The sequence below is a fragment of the Pseudochaenichthys georgianus genome, chromosome 7 (assembly GCF_902827115.2).
Source record: "Pseudochaenichthys georgianus chromosome 7, fPseGeo1.2, whole genome shotgun sequence".
In the NCBI taxonomy this organism is placed as follows: Eukaryota; Metazoa; Chordata; class Actinopteri; order Perciformes; family Channichthyidae; genus Pseudochaenichthys; species Pseudochaenichthys georgianus.
The window spans coordinates 33,158,229-33,184,438 of NC_047509.1; the positions used below are offsets into that span (position 1 = coordinate 33,158,229).

Genomic DNA, 26,210 nt, shown 5'->3' on the forward strand with positions numbered 1-26,210 from the left:
CACAGAACCGGTTGTTTGTTCCTGACCCTCTTCTCTCACAGGTCATCCACTGGGCACATACTTCCCTCCTCTCCTGCCATCCTGGTGTTCGCCGCACCATGTTCTTCATTAAGCAGCGGTTCTGGTGGCCCTCCATGGAGAGGTCGGTCAAGGAGTACGTGGCAGCCTGTTCAGTTTGTGCCCGGAACAAGACTTCCCGTCAGCCCCCTTCTGGTCTTCTGCGCCCGCTCCCAGTGCCACATCGCCCCTGGTCTGACATCTCGTTGGATTTCGTCACAGGGTTGCCGCCGTCTCAAGGTAACACCACTATTTTGACAATTGTGGATAGATTTTCGAAGATGGTCCACTTTGTCCCGCTGCCTAAATTGCCATCTGCCAGAGAGACAGCAGAGGCAGTGTTGTTCCATGTTTTCCGTCTCCATGGTTTCCCTAGGGATGTTGTGTCAGACCGGGGCCCACAGTTTACCTCACAGTTTTGGAAGGCTTTCTGCTCACTCATCGGTGCCACAGTCAGCCTCTCTTCTGGACATCATCCGCAGTCTAACGGCCAGACGGAGCGGCTGAATCAGGAGCTTGAGACCTGTCTACGCTGCCTGGTGTCTCAGAACCCTGCCACGTGGAGCACGCATCTGATTTGGGTGGAGTACGCACACAACACTTTGCCTAGTTCTGCTACTGGTCTCTCACCTTTTCAATGTGCCAATGGATACCAACCACCATTGTTCCCCGACCTGGAGAAGGAGGTCAGTGTTCCATCTGCACAAGCCCTCATCCGCCGATGTCATCGCACTTGGAGCCGGGCCCGCCAGGTGCTACTACGGAGTTCAGCCCGTTATAAAAGGATGGCCGATTGCCGACGTATCTCTGCTCCTGCCTACCAACCTGGACAAAGTGTGTGGCTCTCTACTCGAGACCTGCCCCTTCGAGTGGAGTCTCGCAAACTGGCTCCTCGTTTTGTGGGTCCCTTCCCGGTATCCAAGGTCATAAATCCTGTGGCAGTACGCCTTCGACTACCTCGATCCTTGAGGGCCTATCCTACATTCCATGTGTCACGCATCAAACCAGTTACAGTGAGTTCACTGGTCCCCACCTCCAGACCCCCTCCACCCCCCCGGTTTATTGATGGTGGACCTGTATATACTGTGAAACGCCTCTTGGCAGTTCGACCTAGAGGCCGGGGACGTCAGTACCTGGTTGACTGGGAGGGCTACGGTCCTGAGGAGAGGTCATGGGTCTCCACCAGTAATGTCAGTAAGGACCTCATCCAAGACTTTCAACGTCAACATCCTGAACAACCTGGGACGTCAGGTGCCGTCCCTAGAGGGGGGGGTACTGTAAGGGTTTAGCCAGCATGCTGATGTTATTGTTCCTGTTCTCATTGTGTTTCTCTCATTTCAGTCTCAGCTTTCCTGCCCTTGATTGAACTCCACCTGCTTCCCTTCCCTAATTAGCCTCACCTGTGCCCCATTATCATCTCTCCCTCTGTCTATTTAGTCTGCATCCACAGTCCCTTCAGTGCCAGTTCGTCTTTGTTATTCCTAGCATTCCAGCAGTGTTTTTCTAGTATCTGATTCTCGTGTACCGAACCTTGGATATAAAGACCTTTTTGCATCCTAATCCTCTGTCTCCGAGTCGTGCTATTGAGTCCTCCACTTGTGTTCATTCAGTCGTTACACAGTATTTGTTGGAGGAAACTGGCATATGACAATAAAGGCTTTTGACGTTGAATCTGCCGTAAATTGTATGGGCTTTGGGACAGAAGCAGAAATGCATAATTAAGAAGTAAAAAAAAAAATCCTCTAAATAGCATAAAATGCATGAAAAAATGCATAAATGTGACAACAAGTGAGAGTTCAAATAGCCGAGAAAACAAGACGTGCATGGAATAAAGATTTATGAAGAAAACATTTTCTTTGACACCACACAGCCTGCAGTGGCAGGAAATGTGGACCACTATATGTCAACAAAAAATACAAGAACGTGGGATAAACAGCTCATTTCTTTTTTTATAACCAGCTGCCTGTGTCTCCAGCCATGGGGAACAAGTGTGGGATGTGTGGCAAACTCCATAAAAACAGAACATCAAATTGCCATTGTAAGTGTATGATTTCATAGTTGACTGAAATCGAATCAAATGCCAAAAAATCCAAAATAGAGGGCACTCGGGAGCAAACGCGCTTTGCTTGCTCTGTGTTTCTAAAAAGGCAATCCTTATCTTTTATGCATGTAGTTTATATCATAGCAGCAGCTAGGTTCGAGCTGGTTCTGGCCGGGGATCCTCATGAGAACGTGTCGTCTGTGGACCCGCTGGCTCTCATGTCATGTGACCGTCCATTTTGGGTTCTGACGCAATGCTGGCGGGGCATTATATTACACCGTTATGAAACGGACTCAACTCCAGTGATGAGGCATGTTTTCCGGGCATGATACATGGTAATTAAAGCAAGGCAAACATGGAGACATCCAAGAGGAGCGCACCAATTACAGGGGAATTTCACATGCTTCCAGAAGTCAAACCTATCAGTTTGTTGTGGTCTTCACTGTTCCCAAACAGGCACCTGAAGCTGTGATTCGGGCCTCTTTTTGGACACTCATGATCCCAGTAGGGCAAAGGTCATAAAGGACAAGAGGGAAAGACAGGAGGCCTATTGGAAAATGATTTTTTTTTTTTCTTACTGCGGCATTGTTTGCTTTTTTGTGGTCCGAGGAGAATGAGGAAAGCAAATGAAGCAAGAAGAGAAAGAGTAGGGGTTGGTGGGGGGGGGTTTGCTGTTGTGTAACAGCTTGACATTAATCAGGGTTGTGGAATGATGACGCGGCAGTCTATTGTCTGTCGTCTCCAACTCAGCTCTCAACTCACAGGAACGGCTCGTTTTCTGATTGCATCATGACTGGTTGTATATTAAGGCAGACTCAGATGTTGTTAAAGGTGGGGGAGGTAATTTTGGAGAAACCAGCTCGAGTGCGCTAGAATTTGAAAATACACAGCCGGAACAAATCTGCCACTTCCTTACAGAGTCCCTCCTCCAACACACACGAACGCGCACATGACCAATAGAGAACCGCAGTGACGCGTCCTAAAATCCGGATGTAAAGTCCGTCAAAAACGCAATGCAATTTTTCCATAGGATTTTGGAAAATAGCTTGAAATAAGGTCTGTGGTTGACACACATTTAAGAGACGGATCACATTTTGTTCAGCCGGATAATATCCACATGTCTATCCTACTTTTATAATTTTCGAAGTATAAATCTAGTCGCAAAATGCTAACGTTAAGCTATAAAGGAACTACAGCAGGGTCGCTGCTTCAACATCACGCCAACTTAAGATCCATATTCAAACATTCAGATTGTAAATGGTACAAGTTGAAGTGTTTGTTTGAACAGTTTGCAGGAGGCAGGTACTTGCTTTCAAGCAGAACAGGGCAAACAAACTTAGCGGGAGTGTTTTACGTGTTCGGTGTAATGACGTAAAACGGCCTGGACAACTTCTGTAGTCCTATTCAGCCACTTGTTAACAACCATCGTTTTTTCAAACACACGTAAACTCTTCAAAAATCACCAGCGGGGTCACTGCTGATGTATTTAATGTCGTAGAACAAAACGTGATCTGTCTCTTCAATTTGTGTCAAACACAGACCTTATTTGGAACTATTTTCCAAAATCCTATGGAGAAATTGCATTGCTTTTTATCGACGGAACCGGACGTGGTAAAAATGCCAACTTACTTCCGGGTTTTAGGACGCGTCACTGCGGTTCTCTATGAGGGCACAAGATAAGTTTGTGCACAGATGGAAGGCTGACAGGCAGGTAGGCCATCCAGCTATTAGCCGGGCCGGCTCAGATGATTGGTCGTGCTTTTTACAGTACTACGCAGGGCTGGACTGGGACAGCAAATCGGCCCTGGCATTTAGACCCAGCCGGCCCAAATCCATAAAACAAACAAATAGTAGCGGTTATTGACAAGAAGAATAACTCAGTATAATTAAAAAAAACGCTATTATTATCCTTTTTACGTACCAGGGGCAAACTAAACTAATACATACAACAAGTATGTGTAACTATCAATCATTAGAAATTAGACCTTCAAACCCTCTCACAAAGCGAACAGTGACCGAGCACTAATAGGGGGGTCTGATGGTGGTGGAGGCGGGGAGGGAGCGGATCAACAACTTGAGCAGCTGTCAACTCAACATTGTAAATAACCAACAAAAGACGATCACCGGTTCATCTTGTTTTTGGCTTGAGAATAGTTTGGGCAGCGTGAGAGCGTGAGATTGAGAGTGAAAGCGTGTGTCATACGCAAGATGCGTGAGAGTTGGCAACCCTGCATTACCTGCTGCAGGTGGGGCACCAGTTATACAAGAGGGAGACAATAGCTGTACTTATTTTTTAATGAGCCACATGCCATGATGCACCAACTTCAGACTTCCTTACAGAGCCACTCCTCCACCACACACGAACGCGCACATGACCAATGAGGGCACGAGATAAGTTTGTGCACAGATGGAAGGCTGACAGGCAGGTAGGCCAAACCAAGTTCCCATCAGCAAAAACACGTGGGTTTGCTATCCTGGCTCCAAAATGGTGGAATGAGCTCCCCATTGAAATCAGGACAGCAGAAAGCTTACACATCTTCCAGACTGAAAACTCATCTCTTTCGACTCCACTTCGAGCGATAGAATTGTTAACAAAGCACTTATATACTAAAGGACTGGCTTATCTAAAGCCAGTTGAGTAGCACTTGAAATGTTTGGCTCTATGAAACCTGATGTACTTTATGATTCTGTTTTCTTCAAGGTTGTGTCTTCCTGGTGGAACGCACTTATTGTAAGTCGCTTTGGATAAAATCCTCAGCTAAATGCAATGTAATGTAATGTCTGGGGGGGTATGCCCACCCCCCAGAAGAAAAGTTTTAAAAATAACCCCTTAAATGATGACTTCTAGTTAATTTAAGGGGGGGGGGACCCTATAGTGCCCTGCCTCCCCTTTCTATGACAACAAGATAGAGATAGGACCAGATGAGTCTACAGGATGAGTCGACGGCATCTTTTCTTGGGCTTGTTTCTCCCACAGATTGACGCTCTGATATGACTCCCTGATAAACACTGCTATGTCATTGATTAGGTTGAAAAGTGTTCCACATTCGATGACATTTTGGGTAGTTTCAGCCAGGACAAGATTAAGAACATGAGCATAGCACCACACATGGACATGAGTGGGTGACTGGGAGGTCATCAGTGCAGAAAATCCTCTGTACCGGCCTTTCATATTGGATGCTCCATCCGTTGCATTACCTATACACACATGCCCTTGTCCAGTTTCAGATGCTTGAAGTATTGTCCGGGGGATGCGTGGCACTTCACTAAAGCCACAAGCCTCTCTTGCACAGTCTCATTGACATATTTTAAGATTACTGAACACTGATCCTGAGAAGTTATGTCTTGTGTTGTGTCCAGCTGAACAGAAGACATTCCGGCCTTCTGGACATCACTGGAGATACTTTCTTTGATGAGACTACCAACAGTTTCTATCATGGAGTTAACAGTAGTTTTGGAGAGTAGGGGGATGAGAGACCCTCTACCTTTTGTTCCACTGGATTGGTGCAATTTCTTGCTCTTCTCTACGCAATCATCCAGATGCTCTTTTAACCAGACATCATACTTTCCTAATAAAAGGATGAGCTCCAAAAAGTTACCGTGGTCCACGGTGTTGTCAGCTAGCATATATGCTCCCTCATTCTCCACCTGCCTGCACTTTCACCACATCCACCACACACTCCAAAACCTGACGTCTCTTTCGGACTTGTTCCCTATGAGCCGACATCTGACTGCCAGCAAACATGCTTTCGATGTCTGCTTTAGAGCACCGTAAGAAAAAAGCTTCAGCACAGGTTGAATGTGTAATGCTCTTTTTGTGCTCCTCTGTACGCTGGTGTGCGTGCGTCCAATCTGACATTCCAGTTATAAATGTGCCAGTGTCAGTCCTCTTCCCAAATGCCAGACATACAAAACAAAACAACATATGACGTCCCTTGCAATATGACGCCACTTTCTGCTGGTGCCATCTTTACAGGTGAATACCGTCTGCACAACTGGATTTCTGGTATGTTGTAAAAACATCTGTAACATAGATGGCTCGGGGCGGGGAAAGTAATCTATGTCCTCCTGCTCTTTGCTCTCCTCACTCTCCTCCTCTGGGGATGCTGCCTGGCTCAACACGATGATACAGAATGAATGGATTCCCTGATAGAGGTCCATACAAATAGGCATTGACACAATACCACACAGTTAATGGTCAAACTACATGTGTGCCTCCATTTTTTATCTATTTCTATATTATTCATTCTATATATTGTCAATCAAAACTACCACAACAAGCTGACTATAAACATTTTCTTCAGGTCCCAAAAGACCACTGTTGCCCTTATAACCAAATAAGTAAATACACTAAACAAAACAAGCTGCCAGCTGCCAGTAATGGTTCATGAATGTTGGTTAACTTTCAATGAGACAACTATCAGAGTCCCATTAAGCTATATTTTAACTTGCCAGGGAAAACCTAAAAAAGCCAGCTTACTAGCTTGGAGGCTAACGAATGTTTCTCTTATAATATGTGTCTTATTAGTGCTTCATCAAGGGGATATTAATGGGTTCCAGAACTACAGAGTATCATAACCTTAATAATAATATTTTCCTAATTTTCGTAGCTTCTGCTTACCGCCAGTTCTCCTCGCTCTCCCCACTCGCGCTGATCTCTCTCCCTCTCATCATCTTCCTCACCACCAATATCGGCCACGGGTTAGAAGAAGATGGACCTGCACCTGTACTAAACATGTCGGTTATTTTGACACAAGCGGCAGCATCAGCACGAAGGGCCTGCTTTTTTCTTGCCCGCAATTGTTCTGCTCTCCCTTTTCGCTTGGCCTTCGCCTTCGCCATTTCTAACTCGAACTTTTTTTTTTCTCGAAAAAAAAGGAAGTTTGGCTTCAACGGCCGGCTCACCTCCTGGGGGCGTGATTTAATGATGCACACCGAGCGGCCCAAAGGGGGAGGTGATTAAAGATTTGATTGGGCCGGCCCAGTGTCAATTACTAAAAACATTTAAACAGAGGGCCAATATACCCGTCTTATGGGCCGGGACTTCAGAAAAAAAAAAGAAATGACGTGTCGGCCCAAAAGGCACGTCGGCCCACCGGGAAAATGCCCGGTATGCCAGATGGCCAGTCCACCCCTGGTACTACGGCTTCCACAGATGACTTTTTTTTATGGATTTTTTGTCAAAGCACTTAAGATATTCATTGCTATCGGGATGTTAAGAGCATTCCATGGAATACAACAAGTGTATCTCGAGCCGGTTTCTCAAACTTACCTACCCCACCTTTAAGTGATTAACACAAAACATAACTTATTATAAAAAAAAAAAGTTAATACAGATTAACATACACATATTAATCTTACTCACATAAAGGTTTGGTGGAACGTAACTAAGTGCATTTACTTTAAGTGCTTAACTTAAGGATCATTTGAAGGTATACTTGACCGTTAAGTGGTAGTTTATACTGCATACAGAATATATTATAATTTGTACTCCACTACATATATGAGTAAATATATATATATATTTAAATTAATGGAGATTTAGTTTTTATAAATTTGTTATTTTATTTATTTGTTTTATATATTAAACCAGGCGATCCCTCGGTCGCAGGGGACTTGTTTTTTTTTTATCCAAACTTTTTGCTTTTACTTTTAGTTCCTTTAACAAATATATATACATATATACCCTTCAAGAAGTTAAAAATAAAATAAAAAGACGCTTTGGATAAAAATGTATGCCTAATGAAATGTAATGTAATAATACAAATGCTGCCTGTTACAAAAAGAAATTAGCAAATTTAAATTAGGTACTTTTTTATTTCTCAGAAACCTAACATTTCTGATAAAAAATGTATTCTATGCGACTTTTTTTGTAACAAATCACACTATATTTCTTAACTCAACTTTACCTTTACCTAGTTCATGGGACAGTTTTCATCAGTAGCATAATCTAGATTATTTTGTGTAACAAAGTCGAATATTTTAAGATTTCAGCTGTATAGGTGTCTATTATATTCTATTATATTAATGTAGTGTTTGCACAATGAAGAACAACGCATTTATTGAAATAATTATACATATTCTTCTGTTCTATCTCACACAGGCTCCACCCTCTACTGGACTCTATGGGTACTACTCTCATCAATGATAGGCGAGCGTTCACACACTGAAGTTGTATAAACGTAGCCGGCCAATCAGGGCGAGCCTACCTGAATGCGCGTGCAGGCTCACAGTATATAAGGCAGCTCCACCTCCTGACTGTCATCCTTTTCTCTTCAGCGAGCAGGAAGTATTTGCGTTGTGCCTTCCAGGGGATAGTGTTACGGTGAGTGAAGCAAGCAGGACCCACATGCAGATAACGCTGAAAAAAGCCTTTATTTCAAGGATAAAATAAAAATAAGTGGGACAAAACAGAACTCTCACTGGTGAACTCATTCACAAATAAAAGACGAACCAACACTGAACACTAGTGCTGGGGGGAAACGATTATTTCGAAAACGATTAATCGGGCGATTATTTGATCGATTAGTCGACTAATCTAACGATTATTTTTCTGTTGTTCAATTCATAAAAAATGTAATGTAAAAAAAAAGTTTTCACGATACTGTGTCTCAGGGGATCTTAATATTTAACAAACTATTAATGTGTTATACCAGATTAACGGAAATAATCTCAGCTAATTGACGATACAAACCATGTTTACCAAAACAAAACACAAGTCTCATAAGAAGCATCTAAATGACCCATGAGCGAAAAATGCTAACGGACATTGGCACAGAACTCAAGATAAAAGTACCCTTATTACTTATTGTAGCTGCACATACAAGCTATCCGATTAAAGCTGAGACTCCACAGATTATGTAGGTATATAGTATCATCACTGAGTGATCCGGACTCGCGACAGGGGAAGCAAATACAGTCATCACAACACGTACCTTTACAGAGCTTCTAGGGAGATCGTCTCACCACCGTAGCTGTCAATCTGATCAAAAGACGTGTTCAATGGCATTAAAATGAGAAAAAACGCGGCTGAATCGGTTAATCCATAGGTTTTTAGCATCTATGTGTAAAAAAATGATTGAATTTATAATCCATAATTCCATCTTTATGTAAAAATCGGAGAGCAAATGCTAGCTGCTAATGGTAGCCACCACAGCTAGCTGCCGCTTTAAATGTTCCAACATAGCCGTTGTGCTTGTGTGATATGCCTACTCCATTTGGCAAAGACTGCAAATGACAATATCTTTGCATTTTGGACTAACTTTAAAATATTCCCATGCTTTTGAAGACCTAGGGCGAGATGTTTTCGTTTGAGGGCTTCGTGCGCAATCCTGTGAGGAGGAGGTGGTAGCCGTTTCAGTCTCCACGAACTGCTTGTTGCTTTGCTTACACACCCACGTGTGTGTAGCGACGCGTCAACGCGGAAATATGTCGTCGACGATATTTTGAAGTCGACGACATATTTCGCTACAGCACTACTGAACACAGGAAAAGATGAGACTAAATACAGGGAGGGGTAATCACAAGACGAGAAACAGCCGGGCAGGGGAGGAGAAACACAAGGGCCACAGGTGAACACAATCAGAAAACTAGACACACCAGGGAAACTAACGACAGGAGGAAAAAACACAGGGAAAAGGACCAGACAATAAACCAGGAAGAAAACAAGACAGGGAGAACAGGCACCCGATTCTGTTGAGTATGCTAACAGTTATTTCAGTTGCTTCACTTTGTGCACCTCAACACCCTCACACATACATGTCCATGCAAACCTCACCCTGCATTTGCACTACTGATACCACTGATGTCCACACGTACTTTACTTACTTTGCACTCTGTCAGAGAACAGACGGACGTCCCTGCTTCAGGCAGTTTTCAGACTGTGATGGGGGGCAGCGGTGACAGTCCTGACCATCATGCAGACCTTGGGTCTCATGGCGGCTGCTCACCACGTAGTACTGCTGGGGCTACTGCACATGCGTCGCCTACAGAGGTGGTTTGCCAGCCTTCGTTTAGATCCCAAGAGGCATAAACGACGTCTGGTGACCATCCCCCCCTTCAGAAGAGGGCAACCTCCGATACTGGGGGCTCCCAAAGCATTTGCTGAGGGCAGGGACCTGCCTAGAGACAGCTATAGGTGGTGGCTGGCCTCTGACAGAGACCCGGCACATCAACCATCTCGAGCTACAGGCAGTAGTACTGGTCCTACAGCACTTCAAACCCTTACTACAGGGAAAACATGTGCATGGGGTCCATGCACACTCTACGCGTGGTGTGGCTGTATCGACAGCCTTGTTCGGCGGCGTGAGTGTGGAGGACATATGTACGGCGGCGTCTTGGTCTACGCCAAGACCGTTCATAAGGTTCTATCTCTTTACAGGAGTGAACCCACAATACTGAACACTGACGAGAGGAGACAGAAGTTATGAAGCCAAAAGGATTTAATAACCAAAAACAGACTTGAGACTGAATAGAAGAGGGGATTTATAATCCAGCTAGTCCAGGTCCGGGGTTTGTCTTCAGAGCTAAGGCGGAGGTCTGAAGCCAGGGATCTAGGTTTCACGAGAGTGAGCAGACTGGAACTGGAGAGCGGGGAAGCACAGAGGAACACAGCTGGAGGGATGGTGGCTGGACGCGGCAGGCAGAGGAGCAGGTTGATGGATACTGGACAGAGAGAGCACAAGGTAAGAAAAACTAGAACACTGGAGATGTAAGGTTTTGCTAAGCTAAGTGACCAAGACATTTTACCAATGTGATTAGACGACGAACTGGTGAATACTGGATGAAGAAACCGGGTAGGCTATATATATGCAGGTGTAGGTGAGTAGTTGTAATCAGAGAGATGAGCAGCAGCTGAGGAGGTGAGTTGGCGGGAATCGGAATTAGATCAGCCAAGCCCAGCCAGGAAGACAGACAGACAAAAACAAACACAGAAGGGGAAAAGAAGGAATCTGTAGACGACTGTAGAACCTTACACTATCTCTTGGACATGTCTGGCTCCTTTTCATCGTATGTGCTTGCTGGGGCAACACAGGACTGGTGAAAAGAGGGGGGCTGTGGGTCGGTAAGCTGTATCTGACCCAGAGTCCTGCATCGGGTGACCTGCAAAAAAGGTGATTCGCGGGTGGTATTTTTTCAAACGCTTTTTTCCGGGTTCGGTTCTGGGTAAAACAAAGATGAAGTGGGTCGGGTCGCGGGTATTGCATAATAAATATATTAAAATAATAATAATTTAGTTTAATGTTTAAAATCCTCAGACCTCTCCCCTGCAGGACCGCGCATAATCATAACCTCTGCAGCGTATCAATCTGCTGCTGTGCGCGCCACATTCGAAATGGCTGAGGTGAAGCTCTCTAGTGGAGAATACAGCATTTTCAATAACACTTCCTCAAGAGCGAAATCCAACGTCTGGGAGGCTTTTGGTGTCATCCTAGATGGAGAAAAGAACCAACATCCCACGCTTTTTGAGACAAATATGCAACTGCATGTGTTAATAATTGCACGTTTTCACTACTCATATATAGGCTAGGCTATGCGGGTTCGGGTCGGGTTGCGGATCTTGTGCCGACGGATCGGGTTGCGGAACTAATTGACAATATGTGCGGGTAGCGGGGCGGGTTCGGTATTGCACGTCGCGGGTGCGGGGCGGGAGCGGGTCTTGAAGATCAGACCTGTGCAGGACTCTGATCTGACCCCCTGGGACATAATACACTTATGTTTTCCCATGCTCCTTAGGGACCTGGGAAACGTGGTGCGCAGTGTGTAGTGTTAGGAGATATAGGCTTAAATCTCCTCGCGTTCCTACAAGCTGTTATCTTACATGAAGGGAATCCAGAGCATACACTTAACCGTTTAACAATAATCCACTTTAATGGTAATATACAATGCAATACAATCAAATACATTACCATACACAATCATATCGTATTATGTGTAATGTCAGGAGTTAGGCCTACTCCTGGCTCCTGCCCACAGGCCACCAGACCTCCTGTCCCAGCGACGCGTGAAGAGAGAGACAGAACAGCAAGCTGGATAGGCTTTCATACCAAATGATACAGGAGGGGGTGGAGTTTAAGGACAACTGGTCCAGTCATCTCATACAAACACCTCTGACCCTCACTGTCTCCTATTTCTGCAGCCTCTGCACCGACACACATCCCCCATCACATTCCGAGACCACAGTGGGGTCTCGGTCCAGCTCCCCCACAGCAATAAAACCCTTACCAGCCCTTGGTCTACCGCCATTTTGGTCCTCACATTTATGAAAGGATGAAACAGATAACTCAATATAAAACACACTTCTTAAATATCAGATGCTGCAGTAGTCAGGTGCAGTGTGGTGGGTCGATGTGTGGGGCGATAGGGCGTTTATTCATCGGGGCTCCACCCACTGTACCCATAGAGTCCAGTAGAGGGCGGAGCCTGTGTGAGATAGAACGGGGGGTTAGGTATTGTAACACTAGTCTATAAGCACAGGCGAAGCCCTCTACCTAGGGGCCCTGTCTTCCCTATGCCACTCGCTGAAGAGGGTGTAGGATGACAGTCAGGAGGTGTAGCTGCCTTATATACTGTGAGCCTGCGCGCGCATTCAGGTAGGCTCGCCCTGATTGGCCGGCTACGTTTATATAACTTCAGTGTGTGAACGCTCGCCTATCATTGATGAGAGTAGTAGGCCTACCCATAGGGTCCAGTAGAGGGCTCCGCCTGTGCTAGGGTTACAATACGTAAACTCCCGTTTTTTCTTCTGACTTAAATCTATTTATTTTCAGTGCTGACAGCCTGACAGATGCCTATTTTGCTGACACTGGCTACACACAGTGGTGTGTTTTATGATATATGAGTTATGATGATTAATGGCTGTATGTGTGTGCAGCGCAGCATACGATCTGTCCCGCTTGGTGAGTATCCTCTCTACAGCCACTTCATATTAAAAGCTTCCTGAAGAGCTGGAACGGGTGGAAACAATCCATCAAATATATTTCCCCTCCGGACAAGTGCATACAACACAACTTACATTGTATTTTTGGATCAGCGGCAAAGGAAAAATGGATAACGCCGGAATGCAAAAGCAACATGTTTAATTTAATTAGAGAGTGCACATATAAAATTAGCTTTAGAGGCTTGGAAAACAAACATGGTATTAATGTGCAGTGAGAGCACACACCACTTCCTCAGGAAACATCAAACACGAATGTGTCCCGAGAAACAGGAAAGACCAAAACCAGCGCAATTACTTTAACCAACACATTAAAAAAAGTATAAAAATGCAAGAAAAGAAAACGGAAATAATGTTTGTAAAGAGAAGCCTGGATAACATCTAACAAATATGAATCAATATTTACAAAGAAAAAAGAAGAAAGAGAACAACATGGTTTTTAAAATTTGTAATGCTAATTATGGATAAGGCGTCCACTGTTGATAACCTGATTATTAAGTTTACAATACAATACAACTTTATTTATAAAGCACTTTAAACCTCCAGACCAAAGTGCTGATTAGTTATTTGGTCTATACAATGGGAGAAAATTGAGAAATCACTGTTCACCTCAAATTATTGTAAACCGGAATATATTCTGATTTAAGAAGCATGGATCAGAAATTTTACTTTTTTTTAACCTAGAAATCTATAATCCAAATGTATGGTGATTAATGTAATAGTTATCATTATTTTATTATTTGTATCGTTGCCCTTACCTGGTTTCTCTGCCCATCCCCTTACCTGCTTCTCATTCCCTCATTAGCCCCACAGCATACACCACTTTATTCCCTGCCAGATTGTATTCTGTGCACTGCCAAGAGCTCCAGTCTTCTTCTCGTATTTTGCCCATGTATCTGCTCCTCCTGTGTTCTGCCTGCCCCAACTGGAGTTGTTTGCCTGGGTAGCCTGAGTTTGACCCTGCTTGTGCAAGACTGTACATGGTGAGTATTTGAAAACAATATTTCTGGACTCAAGAATCTTTGGAAAGTTTTCTTGTATCGGTGGTCTTGGAGTTCAGATCTTCCTTTTTGTGTCTTGTGAAGATTCAAAGCGTTTGCACATTGTGGCAGATTGTTGAAGGTGCTGTACTCCATTAGGGTTTATAAATACATTCTAATGCAATGATGTGCCATACAGCTGCATGCCAGTGTTCCCCCTAAGGAATGTAATAGTAGGTTGCCTCTCTTATATGTTGTCTATGTTAAATTCCTATAATATCCACATTCTTGAATCCTGTCCAACATTTGCCTTTTTGATGTGTTCCCTCCCGCAGCAGCTATACAGTACAGAGGAGCTGAATATCTTAAAGGGGACCTATCATGCAAAATGCACTTTGTGATGTCTTTTATACATAAATATGTGTCCCCGGTGCGTCGGAGAACTCACCCAGCGTCAGAAAATAAAACCCTCTCTCTTTTCCTCCGTACCCAAATCTTTTAAAAACGGGTGTACAACGAGGGGATACAGATTTGCTGCCGATCTGACGTCAAATCCGCAGCGGACCCACAGAAAGTTGCTATCAGAAACAATGCCTGACGTGTTTTGGACGTAATCTTGTCTTTTTTTACATTAGCAAGCCTCACTAACACTCAGAGCTAACCTGTACTGTAGAGCAGTGTTTCTCAAACTTTTTCATACCAAGGACCACTTAACCAATAAAAAAACACTCGCGGACCACCTAACTCCACAAATATCCCAAAACACATCGTTTTTTACAAATCGCCTGAAAATGGTACAAACAAGTGGCCACATGTGTGATGAAGGTGTTTATCTGGGCTATATCATGCAATCGAAAGTGAAACTTAAGCTCGCTCCATTGCGGAGATATTCCCGGGAGAGTGCGGAAAGCTTAAATTAATTAATTAATTTCAAATGTGAAATTTTACCAATATACGCACGGACCACTAGGGGGCTCTCACGGACCACCAGTGGTCCGCGGACCACACTTTGAGAAGCACTGCTGTAGAGCACAGGTGTTTAAAAATCAGGAAATAAAAAAAGGAACTCACCTTGTGATAAACCCGCAAGAGAAAAAGCATTAGAGCTCCATACTGTTTCAGAAATAATCCTTGATGTGGTTTAGAACAGGATGGCGTTTTATCACAGCAGAATTTAACTTTATCTGCGGTAGAATTCTGATCAGGCATTAGCTTCCTCTCCTCTTTTTTTTTCAAGCTCAGGACCCAAAATCCGTGTTTCTCTAACAGGGCTGCAAAAGAGGGGTTTGAGCAGTATGAGGCATGGCTACAATGGGTGAACTGTTTGGTATTTTAAGCAAAAAACTTCACTGACATGTTTTGTATAGGTATGGCCCTACAATATATTTTTCCAATATAGCATAATAGGTCCACTTTAAAGAATGTGTACATGGTATTCAGAATGGTAGACGTGAGTCGTAGAGATTTGTGTTACAGTCTCAAAAGTGAAATCCTTAAGGCATGAAATATAATGAAAAAAAAAAAATGTTATCCTTTTTTATTTCTTGCATGGACTTATTCCTGTTTATAACTTGCACCATTGTTACAATTGCGTAATTTTTTATTACAGTATTTGACTTCCTATTTCTATATGTCTCAAGTATATTGTTGTTATATATGTTGCACTGTTGGAGAACCCTGGCATTAAAGAGGCTCTATTATGCTTTTTGGGGTTTTCCCTTTCCGGTATATTGTTATATAGGTTTTAGTGCATGTAAATACTAAAATCCCAAACTTCCTTCCAGAGGGGGTTTCTCTGCCACACACTCCCATATGATAATGATAATTTGAATGACAGAAAAAAAAGGTCCCGCTTTCCACAATTTATTGTTTCATTCAGTTTGGGTATAAATGTTATTTGCACATACACATGAGATTCATACCGAAACACACGTCATGACAATAAATGTTTTTAGTTTAAATTAAATGAGAATATCTAAGATAAAACAGGGCTTACTCTACAGTAAATGTGCTGACTTACTGACCCCATGTCCCAGTTTTGCTCAGCTTTCAAACTCCCTCAAGTCTGATTGGAAAAAATGCAGAACATTTGTCTTGGATATGGGGTGAGGTTATTGTTGGAGGTCGATGAGGACACTGTTTAGAAATTGGAAGCAGAGCATGACGTTTTTAAATTGGGACAGAGGAATACTCGAGTTCTGCTGCCCTCATGCTGAATCCTCTTTTCGGTCAAAATATCCATGAGAAGCTTTATTTAATTCACTTTATTCACAAACAGTCTAAAGGGGTCTTATTACGCTTTTTGGGGTTTTCCCAGTTACCTGTATAGAAAGGCTCAAATCCCAAAGGTCACTCCAGAGGGAGTTTCACTCCCACACACTTAGATAGTAGTCCTTTGTTTCCCTTTGCGGAATAGTGACATCACTACAAAACATGCACACTTCTATTGGCTAGTGCTCCATCAAATTGTATGCGGTAGACTGAATACTGTAATTGGTGCTTGACCAATCACAACGGAGCTGGCCAGCTAACCAATCAGAGCAGACTGGGCTCTGGTTTTAGACAGAGGGTGGAAAGAGGTGCTGCAGCACAGGTAGTATGTGTCACAGTCTGCTTTCTCACTCATCTATTTTCTGCATTAACATTCCTTAGTCACCTGGTAGTCACACCCTGTCTCTCTTTCTCACTCTGTTACACCCATCAGCTCCATTAGTATTTAGGCCCACTTCACTTCCACCTCAGTGCCAGATCGTACTTTGCGGCATGCCAGTCTTTCCCGCATTACCCTTCAGATTGCTCTCCCGGTTTCGACCCTGCCTGTCCCTGACCAGCCTGCCTCGCCTGCTCCCTGACCCGTTCTGTACCTGCGACTCCCGTCATGCTTTCTCCTGGAACCCTCGCCTGTCCCCGACCAGCCCTTTGCCTACTATCTGCCGTTTTGTCTCCTACCAGCCTATTGCCTTCAATAAAGCTGGTTACCGACTATCCCTGGTTTCCCGTGTTCTGCATTTTGGTCCTCAGCTCGTTTGTGACAGTATGAGAAAAAAAATGTGCTTTTTGAACAATATAGCATGTAAACATTTCACAGAAGAGGCACAAAATAGAAATATTAAACCATAAAATTAGCATAATAGGTCCCCTTTAAAAATACAATTATGATCATAAGAGATATGGGACACCCCCATAAACTCTACAAACTTTAGAATAGGGGCCCACAAAAGAAACAGGAAGTATTTACAATATATTTTGGTATGACATCTAAAATTGGAGAGAGTTTGTGTATTATACAGAAATATTCTGTATACATTCTGTAAACCATCCAACCTTGATTCATTCAAAAACGTTGATCTAAAATATATAATACACAGATGCATTACATGGGAGGATAATATTATTAATAATTTCAGTGTAGAAAAAAAGTCTCCTAATGTTCCAGCCTTGACATATTTGTTTACCAAATAAATCAAAGCTTGTGGCACATGAAGGTGACACCGCTACAAATCTTTATCACCACACACTGCTAAGTTGATCAAAGAGTGTGTTTGCCAACTTGTGCAGAATTCCTCAAGGTTTGTGCAGTTGCACCGTCCCTTGTGCCTTTTTTCGGCTGCAGCTGAAAAATCAGTGTGAGGACTGCATTCATCTAAGCAACGGTCCAGTCATGTGTGAGAGCCAGTCGGCCTGCCTGCAACTATTTGCTTTTCCAGCTGTTTCCTAGACTCTGAGTGGGAGAGAAAGTGGTGTGTACGTGCATGTGTGTGATGGTTTGGAGGTGGGGGGGGGGGGGGGGGGGGATGAGATGGAGAGATCCTGAGGAAGGAAGATAGAGAGGAAAAGAGAGAAAATGTGTGTGTTGAATTTAAGTGAGAGTGTCTCCTGTTCCTATTACGCGGCAGTGTGTTTGCACAGTGGAAACACCTCGAGAAAACCCATGCCTCACACAGTATTGTATATACTCTAGCATTCACACATGCACACTGAGGCAGATGAAGTCCTGTGTGCGCATGCCCCCACGCAAACACGCCCATATGCCTGGCTGCCCCTCATATAGGCTGATCTGCCTCTCAGACACAAAGCCACAAGGGATGGCCTAGATTCCAGCACATGCAGGCACGCAGGCAGGGAGCAAGGCAACATATCACACAAACACACACACTTGAATGCCAAGTATAGATTGTATCATGTACACATACAGTCATAGCTTAATTCATTATGTTCTATTTGGGATGATTAAGAAAGTGGATATTGATTTATGCTCAATTGTAAATTCCTTGTCTTTCATGTTCATCAATACCAAAGGCTTTGAAGAAAAAAATGTGAGCGTACACTACAGGCAGTTGTGAGCTGATTGAAAATGGTGATGTATGCAATTATTCAAGCTCGAACAAGGTTTCTTTAAGCCTAACATTGCTCTTGGTGAAACCACCTCTTTACCATTGTATGACCATAATTGCCCTAAGATTAGACATTTATAATCAAACACTTGTCCAAAAGTCATACAAGATTAGCATAATAATGATAGCAGCAGTTCAATTACCCTCAAGAAATTTAACTTTAAAACCAGCGAGCCTTGAGAATATTTTATTTATTGTATCTATAAAAAATGCTCTTTTTATCGACAAAATGTTCAATGATAAGGTAAAGCTGTATGGTATAGTAAAGTAAAGCATAGCACAGCATAGCTCTGCTTTGAATAGCATAGCGGCGTATCATAGCATAGCACTGCTTAGCTTACAACAGCATGGCATAGCATAGCTCTGTGTAGCTTACAATAGCATAGCATGGCATGGCAAAGCGTAGCGCTACCTAGCATAGTGTAGTTTAGTTTATGATTGTATTCCATAGCATTACTAATCTTAGGATAGCATGGCATAGTACAGCATATGATACGATATGCATATGATATGATAGGCTAAAGTGTGAGGAAAATAATACATGCTTTTGGACAGACTTTTTGTATTTTATTTTTGTTAGCATGATTATGTCATGATATTACATTATGTCAAGCAAAAATGTTAGGCTATCTTGGCGATCTGATGTGTGTTCATTGGATCAAATAACATAAATATTATCCCATAGGCATCCTGGAATTGAGTGAAAGCAAGTTAACTAAGGGGGAGAGGGATTCCTTTTTCCAAGCTTTGTAGCTATGAGGCCCACAGTCTCAGACTTTGAAGCCTACCGTTTATGTAAAATATTCAATACCAGGCATGCTCAATTACATTTTTCATAGGGAAACACATTTACATTACACATGTCTGACTTGTAAAGGTAGGAATTACAATGTGAAGACAATGCAGCTTTTTAAACTTAGAATGAGATTATTGTTTTAATCCACAAAATGAAACATTGATCATTTTAGCTTTAACCTCCTGCTCACAAAATAAGAATAAGTAGGCTTAACAAGAGAATGATTAAAAAAGCCCAATAAAAAAATTATGATCTTAATGATCTAACATGTAAACACATACACACTTAGAATGTTTGCAGATTGTTTTATTAAGTTGAATATGTTTTTTTCTACATGATTATTGGTCTCAGCCGCAACCAAACTTAACAGCATTTCAAATAATCATGACTTCTGAATCTGAAATGCTTCCCGTTTTTTTTTTTTTACTTTTGTTCAAATTAATAGATAATCAAAGAGTCAAAATTAACACAGTGAAACAAGTTGAAAAATGTGTTTTTTTCAGGACATGTAACAGGCCATTCAAAAATATCACATGGTGATGGATGGCTTTCTTTGAGCCCCCTCTCTCGCTGCACAGTAAAGCAAGTGCTGCTATTCCCTTAATCCGTTCACAGAGAGCTCAAAGCCACCATTAAGCAGGCTTCAAGTTGCCTTTTTTTCCATCTGTCAGAAAGGGGCTTATGTTGACTGTCTCATTTTTAACGTTGCATGAAACGTACGGCAAGTTATGGATTACTTGCTGGAATGTTGTCAACACAGACCTTATTTTATTAAAGGTCATAGGTTAGATCCATGTAACAGCCAAAAAGCCTAAAGTCCACTTGGTACTGTATGCACTTGATAAAAAAGACACCATAGTTGAACTTCTCCTGGCTGGCGCAATGCATAGCAGATCAATTGGAATGAGAAGAGATGGAAATAACAAGACAATTACAGAGTGGGTAAGGTGGTGATTGAAGTGCTATAATAACACCTCCCAGGGGTGGTATTGTATAGCACCAGGCCCTATCATCCCCTCTACCAAGTACACAAATTAGCTCCCTCCTATTAACTATGGATGCAGACCAGTATATGGGTCACTGAAATTGTTTATTTTACTTCTCTTGGTGTGTATACTATCAGTTACCAGCAGTTTCCAGGAGAGAGAGAGAGAGAGAGAGAGAGAGAGAGAGAGAGAGAGAGAGAGAGAGAGGTGAAGAGGAAGCTGGAACTTTCATATATTATGTATAGGTAAAATATAAATAATGCATCATGAGAAATGTGGAGTTAGAAAGTACATGCAACATTGTCAAAACACAAATGTGTACACACAAATGTATACAAAGAAAATATTGTGACATCCCAGACCCTCACCATCTCTCCAGCCTCTCCAAATGCAGGAAAGGACTCGCCCTTTTAACGTCACAAGCAGCGGAGTATGGTTTTTATTTTAAATTACTCATTTTATTTTTTCAATTGTTTTCTTAACTATTACTTTTGATGACATTGTTAATTACATCTCAGTCTGTGTGCTACGTCACGACACACCCCTATATGGTAAGCAGAGCCCTAGTATCTCCAGGGCTCTGATGGTAAGGAGACAGCTGGAGAGTCATGGAGAGACTGACACGCTTCTCGACCAATGGGAGCAGAGCCTACGCCACAGTCGAGCGCTGTGATTGGACACTGGCAGGATTATATATGTATAGATATGCCTGACTGTTAAACCTTAGGGGCGGGACTATGAAGAAGTGCTGCCCGTCTATGTTGATACAGATCTAACAAACTGGACTAACACTGGAGTGTCTGCTTACGTTGCCCCTCGCATGGACTAATGTAAGTCATTTTGCACTTGCCTGTACCGTTGAGAGTGTTTCGTGTAGTGAAATGGCATATAAATTACAATATTATTGTAGTTTTTCTCTTTTTCGTTTCGTTTTTGCTGAGAAGTGCTTTCAGGCCGAGTGGCACACGCGCTTTTCAGGCCAGTGAAGTGAGCTTCTGTGAACGTAGCGTTAGCTGTTGTTATTGCTCTCTAGCGGGCTGCAATATTTTGACATGCCGCCGACACAAACAATGCACTCAGTGAGCCTAGGGGTACTGTCATTGTAGAGAAGCCATTTCAAATAACAGACAACACAATTATCCGCATGTTGTCTGGACATTAAAGGCTATTTTTGTATTTTATCTGTGTCCGTTTTGTTAGCAAGTCCGAGCCCAGTTAACGTCCTGTCCGAAATCCATGTGGCCATTTAATGTGGCTGTGCAGGTTGGGAAACAAGTAGTAACATGCATTAGCAGAAATATTATAAATGTTAACGAACCATTCTTTAAATCTATATATATTTCCCTCTAATATGTTTAATAATGATAATTCGTTTACTCCCCCTAACAGTATAGCAAGTGTCGGAGGTTAGCAAGCAGTGTGAACTTTTTGTGTGTATGAATTGCTGCTGAATGTGTAACTGTTGTACTGAATGTCCACTAGTCCTGCAATGTTTTCTCAAGAGAGTTCACATCTGCCCGAGCGAGGCGACTATTGAGTTGTTAGATTTATTGAGTGACGTTTGGCGTAGCTGTGTGTCTGTGCATGAAATAACGGGACGTCATCAGTGCTGACCGTTAGATAGCCCTGCCTAATCACTCCTCCTTTCTTCTCTGTTGACAGTTTTGTTTTATACGGAGGAAAAGTTTTTCAGCGTGGGGAAATTGTAAAAAAAGGAAAAAGCTTTCAACTCCACTGGCCCGGAGAATTTGGCGACCTGGCTCCAAGATTTGGGCCCCCCTCTGCTACTGCACAAAGTGAAGGTTGATATGCCACATCAGGTAAGAGAACATTGACTAGCTTCATGACACTAAAGGCTCCGGTTAGCATGTGATGTTGTGAGCTAGCCGCTGCTCATAAAAAAAAAAATCCTGCAGCTTTTTTCTTTGTTACCTCTCCACACCGTGTGTTGAAGCCACATGCCATTACCAATGCATTAATCTCGCACTTCAGCACAACTTCTACACTAGCCTCGTCCCGGTAATGTTTTGTGTGCCGTGTTATTGTTATAGGCGGGTGCTTCCCTCCACATTCCACATGTCCCCGATAGGAAAATAAACCAAATCGGAGGCTTTTACACATACATGGAATTAGTATTACTACTGACTTTGTGTTTAAGTGATTGATGTTGGGATGTGGTGTTAAGAAGTGCTCCTTCCCCGAGGGTTGTCAGTGTCTGATGTGGAGGAGGCTGCTCCTCTGGTAGACAAACGGACGGATCAGCATGGAGCCAGTCACCTACTGCAGTTGGACATAATGTTGTTGCGTTACTCTTTGACCGTATGTCAACACGTTTTTAGTTTTTTTCAAATCTTTGTTGCATCCTATATGTGTATTATGAGATAATAACACGATCAAGTCATCAGAGAGCAAAATCAGGTGTGAAGTCTGAGATGGTATTGTTTTTAGTTTAATTGTTCATACAGTTAGTCTTTACCATGTTGCTGCTGTGGAATTGTATGCCATTCATTACCTCAAATCATCTCTCCTCAGTGTTTTTTGTGTTTTGAATTTCACCTTTAAAGCTCAAGTTTTAAACAAAACCATCAGTGGTTTTCAGTCCTTCATTTAGTCCTTCATTAAAAAAATAACTATTTATTGAAAGAGTAGCATTATCTTTAAGTATGGTCATAATTGAGTTCTCAGTGTTTCCACCCACTTGTCTGAAAAAAACGAAGCTGCATTTTAATTATACTTAAGAGAAGTGTTATGTATAATGAGATGATTTAGCTTTTCCCCTTAATCTCCAGGATTTTCTGTAAGGACTATTTTCTCTTTTAAACATGGCTTGTAAAACACTGTAGCTGTGCTGCTCTGTTTGTAGTGGTGAGCTGGAATTGCAGAGACTGTTCCGGTCACTTTTTGTAGCGTTGAATACGATGGAAGACAATGTCTGTAAATCTGAAAGAATGCTTTGAACCTGTTGTGCTGTTTTGCCACATTGTGGTTCTGTTGCATGTGCGTGTTTGCTTGTTTTAGCACATTGTGATTTTACTGGGGTTGCTCCTCTCCTATGATGTCAGTAAACACACCCTACAATAACATGTTTCACCGACCGCTTACCTCCCACTTTTGGACTAAAAACCCTGTATCTCCACAGAGTAGTTTAGTAATCTGTTTCTCAGCATCACTCACTCCATGTTCCCAGTGTATGAGACATACATCACTCTCTGAATTCAGTCACAGTGAAAAGGTTTTCACACTTTTATAAATCTGGAAAAATGTGGTAGTTGTGAGGTTTGTGCCATGAAAGGGCTAATCGCTCTGACGCTTTGCCGTGTTGATTCCTTCATCTAAAGGGTTCCTCCCACCCACATATTACCTCAGGGGGGTACAAAGGCTCTTTTGCTGTAATGAGGTGCTTAGTGGAGCGCATTGTGCTCAGGAGCTTTACAGAGTTATAGGCAGGTAGTAAAATGATAACAGATGCATGGGGGCCTCTAGGTGCAGCACACTATTTTTGAAACACAAGCTAATTCCACGCAACATGAAATGCATGTATGCAGGCGTTATCACACATTCACACACTTTGTTGCTATATGAGTTACATTTTTCCAGCGACTTTAGTTCAGTTTATAGAGTTTTAAGTGAGTGCTTTGATTCATACAAGGATGTCAATGCAGATACATAAATTGTTAGGGTTGTCATGACTGATTCTATCATCTTGTTTATTGAAAGTCCTTCCAAGAACGGTCGATTACAATGAAGTGTGTTTTTTATACGCAAGATGAGTTTTTCCCTGGGTATGGCAATAGAACGTTTTTTTTTAAAAGTTAGTTTTATCTAAGCCTGATTGAGAAATTAGACGAGTAGGATGTTTTTTTATTTTTTACTAACAATTAGTTATACTATGGATTAATCGGGTGGATTTTCACCATCATTAGTTTATGTCATTAGGTCATTAGTTTGGTCTATAAAAATGAGCAAGGTCCATCCGACCAATAGTCCAAAAAGCAAACGGTTAAGTATAACCTATTATAAAATGAAACAACAATTTCAGAGGTTAAACCAGAAAATAAATTGAGTCAGTAACATAAGCTCACACTTATGTCTGTTTTTTGCTTGTTGTGCATGTTAAAACCCTGAACAATCTAAGTTTGTGTTTAAATGAATCCAAACAAAAATCATCCTCATCCAATAAAACAATAATTATGTTCTGCTCTTTTCTTTGCAACGACATCCAACATTTATTAAATATATTAAGATATGTGAAAGCAAAGCTACCATGATATAGCAGATGTTTTTATTGTAGACAGATTAAGATTGCCTCTGTTGTCTATATATCCTAATATTGCTACCTTACTTGACTGGTTTGTACTTATGCTTAGGCTGTCCTCTTTTAATACATTAGGTGCAAGCTTTTACAGTGGAGTGGGTATAGCCTCTTCATGAGATGCAGTGTTCAGTCTTGACTGTAGTGGAGGGTAATAGGTTGGGCAGATGGATGACACTCTTGTCCGTCCACTCTGTTCAACAACAGTTTGTGATTGTTTGAGGGTGTACACAGTGCCCTGTACTACGAAGCCAGTTCAACAGACCCTGGATATGTTTGAGTTACCCGGCTTAACTAACCCTAACAAACGATATCTCGCTAAGCGGTCCTACGACGCTGGTTATCAACTCGGTAAATCAACCCAGGGTTTCTCTGTCCGGCTGAGTGCGCATTCAGATGAAAGGGGCGGGGTTAGCAACATTTGACCAATCACAAACAGGGACAAGCGTACTGACAGCGCAGCGTCATACTTCATGAATGAAAAGTAAACTATCACGTTAGACAAATACGAAGAAGTTCAACTTTAAACATCCATGATTTAGACACTGAATCCAGGATAAAAGCCACATAGCTGCACCTGCAAGGTGAATACTGGTACAAAAAACGTGTTTGAATGCGTACATGAACAGGTTTATGATATCACTGCCCCGTCTAAGACACGAGTGGATCTGACTTTAATTACATTTGACTCGAGTGTTTCGTCAACTTAATGTGTTGCTTAAAATAATACTTCTGCATACAGTATGTGACACTGTGAGTGTTGCACGGCCAGATACGGCTCAAGATGCTGACTCTGATAAGGAAATATATGATATTATGATATGATGCGATTGATCATGTGATATATGAATGATAATGCAGTGTTTCCTCTAGGATGGAGTCATAGCAGTGGTGCTAAGGCACGTGGGCCCAGCATAATGTGAGAGCGGAGCGCGTGGAATTTTTTAGTGTGTGCACGTGCGAAGTGCGCCCCGCCATTTTGTTTCCATGAGTCTGCCAGCACAAGAAAGGCTCTTGAGGCCTAGTACCAGGACCGGTTCTAGACAATTTTCTGCCCTAGGCGAGATTTTATATATAAAGAATAAATGAAAAATCTCTACAAAAGACAAACACACTACAAAAACAGAAACCTATTGACATAGGTAATATACGTCAAAATGGCTTCAAATGTATTCAGTATTGTATGAACATGTTTTAATTGGGGGGTGGACGTCACATCCTCTAGGGGGGTCCAGGGGTATGCCCCCCCGGGAAGATTTCTTTGAACATTTTAAAGTAAAATGCTTCAATCTGGTGCACTTTGAGCAGAATTACTAGAGACCTGATCTCGGGGGTACAACTCTAAAACACCCATATGAAAAAGATCGGTTTATGTGAACATAACCAATAACCTACCATAGCCAATAACAAATAAATGTAACTTATTTTATTTTTGTTGTTCATTCATATTTTATTTTACCTTAACATTTATTTATTTATGCATATTTTTGTATCTCTCCAACTTTAAATGATATTTTTGGTTCTCTCTCTCTCTCTCTCTCTCTCTCTCTCTCTCTCTCTCTCTCTCTCTCGCTCCCATGCTCGCACTTTGGCTGTGAGCTGTGGGAAGCCTGATAAGCCAACATCCCCCACTTTCATCACTTACAGCGCCCATCGTACAGGGCAAATCAAAAGTGTAACCGGGGTGAAAAGGGTGTTACATACTTAA

At 42.4% G+C, this 26,210-nt stretch overlaps 2 protein-coding genes across 2 annotated transcripts in view; both read left to right on the forward strand.

The window, feature by feature from the left end:
* The first annotated feature begins 10,719 nt into the window (after positions 1-10,719).
* LOC139434066 (uncharacterized) overlaps positions 10,720-26,210 on the forward strand; it is a 65,155-nt gene continuing 49,664 nt past the window's right edge. Inside the window, exon 1 of the mRNA XM_071203587.1 lies at positions 10,720-10,782. Within this exon, the coding sequence (XP_071059688.1) occupies positions 10,720-10,782 (63 nt within the window). The remainder of the gene's footprint in view (positions 10,783-26,210) is intronic.
* Positions 20,931-26,210, forward strand: part of LOC117450048 (vitamin D3 receptor A) — a 168,374-nt gene continuing 163,094 nt past the window's right edge. The window contains exons 1-2 of the mRNA XM_034088035.2: positions 20,931-21,020; positions 21,853-22,010. The gene's annotated coding sequence lies outside the window, so the exon portion shown is untranslated. The remainder of the gene's footprint in view (positions 21,021-21,852; positions 22,011-26,210) is intronic.